This window comes from Echinops telfairi, unplaced genomic scaffold, assembly GCF_000313985.2.
Source record: "Echinops telfairi isolate 266 unplaced genomic scaffold, ASM31398v2 ScPeMD7_14;HRSCAF=57, whole genome shotgun sequence".
NCBI lineage: Eukaryota > Metazoa > Chordata > Mammalia > Afrosoricida > Tenrecidae > Echinops > Echinops telfairi.
In genome coordinates this window covers 12921008-12924262 of record NW_022103911.1, presented here as the reverse complement: position 1 = coordinate 12924262, position 3255 = coordinate 12921008, and the positions used below count along the sequence as shown (strand labels likewise).

The window sequence follows — 3255 nt, the reverse complement described above, 5'->3', positions numbered from 1 at the left end:
TGAGGATGGCACAGGACCGAGCAGTGTTTTGCTCTGTTGTGTGCAGCGTAACTATGACTTGGAACTGGCTTGATGACACAATAATAATAGGGTTTTCATTCAGGTATTGAATCCATCTCAAGTTTATTTGAGATGTGGAATATAGGTTCTAGTTTATTCTCCTGGAAATGGAAATCTAATTTTGCAAAACCATCTGTTGAAGAGGTCCTTTCTTCCCCATTTTAAAGTATCTCAGTCATTTGGGTGACTCTTTATGGTCATAAATCTCTCTTTGTTTGCTTCTGAGATGACTTTTTTATACCCAGTGTGTGTTAGACAGGGTTCTCTAAAGAGATAAAACAAAATTGCTGATAATTTAATATATTTATTTATAAAGATAATTAGATATATAACAAGAAATGAACTGTTAAATCATATACAGATAAATATATAATACAAGAAATAAACAGTTAAATTATAAAGCACTACAAATGGCTGAGTGCAACTCACATCTATGAGAGAGTTGTGAGAGACTAGCAGTCCTTCAAGTCTAGTCTGCTGCCAGCTCTTCCTCTATTTATAAAGAGAGCTAGGCTATATCAGCACAGCAGCCAATCACAAGGCAGGTCACCAACCACCAGTCTCCAGCTCCAGAGATGTCTTAAAGGGACCTCAACTTACAGCGACACAGTCCACAGGCTAGGCATCTCACAGGTAGTGTAGCCTTTAAATTGAGGCACAGAACAAGCAAGGCAGCCGCACACTGGTCCGATGATCAAACAGCGAGAAACAAGCAAGGTGAGACTCACCTGTAGATGAAGATGGCCTGGAACCTCAAGTCTGTGTTATCGAGCTGGGGTGGGGGTGGGGGTGGAGGGGGAACGACGGTGGGCGATATAGGATTCCGTGATTTTCAGAGTCGGGAGCTGCTTCCACTTTGGTCACTGTAGGTGTCCCTGGGCGAGAGCCGGCAGCCCTTCTGGAGGTAATGTGGGAGCCTCCCAACAGAGGCCAGGAGGAGGCCAAAGTAGGGTGGGGAAGGCTTGATGGGCCTGGACAGGCATTCGGGGTGGTACTGGACCCCCACAAAAAAAGGGTGATCTTCCTGCTCCACAATCTCCATCGACTCTCCTTCAATGTCCTGGCCAACAAACTTGAGGCCTTGCTCCTCCAGGCACTTTTTCAAAATTGGATTGACCACAAACCTGTGGCGGTGTCTCTCCTCCAGGAACTCTGGGTCCCCGTAGAGCTTTCTCATGACCAAGTGCTTGGTCTGGAACAGGGTTCTCCTCTTGCCCAGCCGCATGGTCCCGCCCATCTGCCCAGGGTTGTGCTCTGGCATGTCTATGACCACGGGGTGACTGGTCTTGGGATCAAACTCTGTAGAATTGGCATCTTGCCATCCCAGCACGTTTCTGGAGAATTCGACCACTGCCAGCTGCATTCCTAAGCACACACCCAGAAAAGGCTTTTTCTGTTTGCAAGCCCAGCCGATGGCCTGGATCTTCCCTTCCTTCCGTTCCTTGAACACCGAACCCTCCAGGAACCAGCGCTCCGTGCGCACTGCAGAGCTTCTGCCAGGCTTCGTGGTAGCGGACGGGCTCTTCCTGCAGCGTGCTCGGCTCCAGGTCTGTGGAGTCTATGTACTTGATCTCCAGTTTGTGGTTGATAGCCAGTGCCGAGGGCTCCAGCGCATTAATGACAGAGGCATCGGAGCCGGAGAACTTGGTGTATTTGCCCACAAGGGCAATGGAGCAGGTCTCCAGCAAGCGGTCGTATCTGTCAGCCATCTCCTTCCACTTCATCAGCATTTTTCGGGGCTGCCTCTCAATTGGAAGATCCAGTCTTCGGAGAAAATAATCCACAACCCCCTGCTCTTCTAGTAGCAGTGGGACACGGTAGATGGAGGACACATCATGGACGCAGATGACCTGTTCAGGCTCAACGTGGCAGAACATGGATATTTTCTCCTTCACGTCTGTGTCGAGAGGGTTTGAACACCTGCACACCACCAGGTCTGGGGAAAGCCCAAGCCCTCTAAGTTCTCGAACACTATTCTGAGTGGGTTTCCTCTTCTGTTCCCCTGTTGAACTTGGCTGGGGGACGAGACTGACATGGATATTGCAGAAGTTCTCTCTTTTGACTTTGAACTGGAATTGCCGGAAGGCCTCGATGAAGGGCATGCTCTCTATATCGCCAGGATTCCCGCTATTAACTCTCTGCCCTTCAGTTAATCCCACTTGTGTTTATCAGCCAGGCTGCCACAATAAACTATCTCACAGTGTAATGACAAAAGTGGCCACTTCTCATTAACAATGTTATGCATGCCTTATTTGCATGGTCCCATCCATCATTTTGTGGAAGTTAGAAAGATATGGATTCAATAGCCATATTTAGGTTATTTCATTTCATCATAGCACCGAAGAACAGCACAAAGAGCATGTGCATTTGAGCAATTAATTTGAAGGAAATGTCTCTAAGGAAATTTTGAATGTTAAAATAATTAGATTTGGCATAGCTAAAGAAGAAAAAAGAAAGTAGAAATCTTCAATCTTTACAAGAGATGACTTAATGCAGTTCCTCAAGTAGTCCTTACTTATATGAAGAAGTATAACAAAATGTTTGCTTTGAAGCAGTCTTGGGAATCAAGAAGATCTGGCTAGCATGTTCTACTTGGAAATGCTATATTTTCGTTGGAAATAATGAAACAAATTTGTGGGAAACGAGGAGAGATGGATGAATAATGAACTCCTAAGATAAAAAGCAATTTCATTTTTGTACTGTGTGTGTGTTGGTATGCGTGTGTACTTGTTTGTATATATTTGAACTTTTTTGGAATGGACTGGGGAGAAGAAAAGATGTGCAGACAAATATGTGGTGCCTATGGAAACACTAATATTTAATGGAGAAAGAGAATGTCGCACAAGTATTTTCAGAAAGTTTATTTTTGAAAAAATAAACATATGATTTTGTTTCCAGACTACTTGAATGTAAAATTTTATGAAGATTAAGACCAAAAATCTTACTGCCATCAAGTTAATTCTGACTCAAAGCAACACTATATGACAGAGTAGAAAAGTGGGTTTCTGAGACTGTCCATCTTTCTGTTAGTCGAAGTCTCATATTTCATCTGTGAAGAGGTTAGTGGAGAGTAAAAGGTTTTTGTCTATTATTAAAGGAGTAATGGGAACTCATTTTATTAATTTTTAAAATATTTTAAATGTTGATTCTGTGTCATGTTTTTAAAGTACAGTAAGCACATTAAAGTTTTGCTTT

At 43.7% G+C, this 3255-nt stretch overlaps 1 protein-coding gene across 1 annotated transcript; it reads right to left on the bottom strand.

Moving 5' to 3' along the window:
* Positions 1-892: 892 nt before the first annotated feature.
* LOC101648898 (CTP synthase 1-like) lies at positions 893-2171 on the bottom strand. Its single transcript, XM_045287397.1, is given in 2 exon segments — positions 893-1495; positions 1497-2171. Coding segments are annotated over 2 exon segments (1269 nt in total). The 5' UTR covers positions 2163-2171.
* Positions 2172-3255: the final 1084 nt, after the last annotated feature.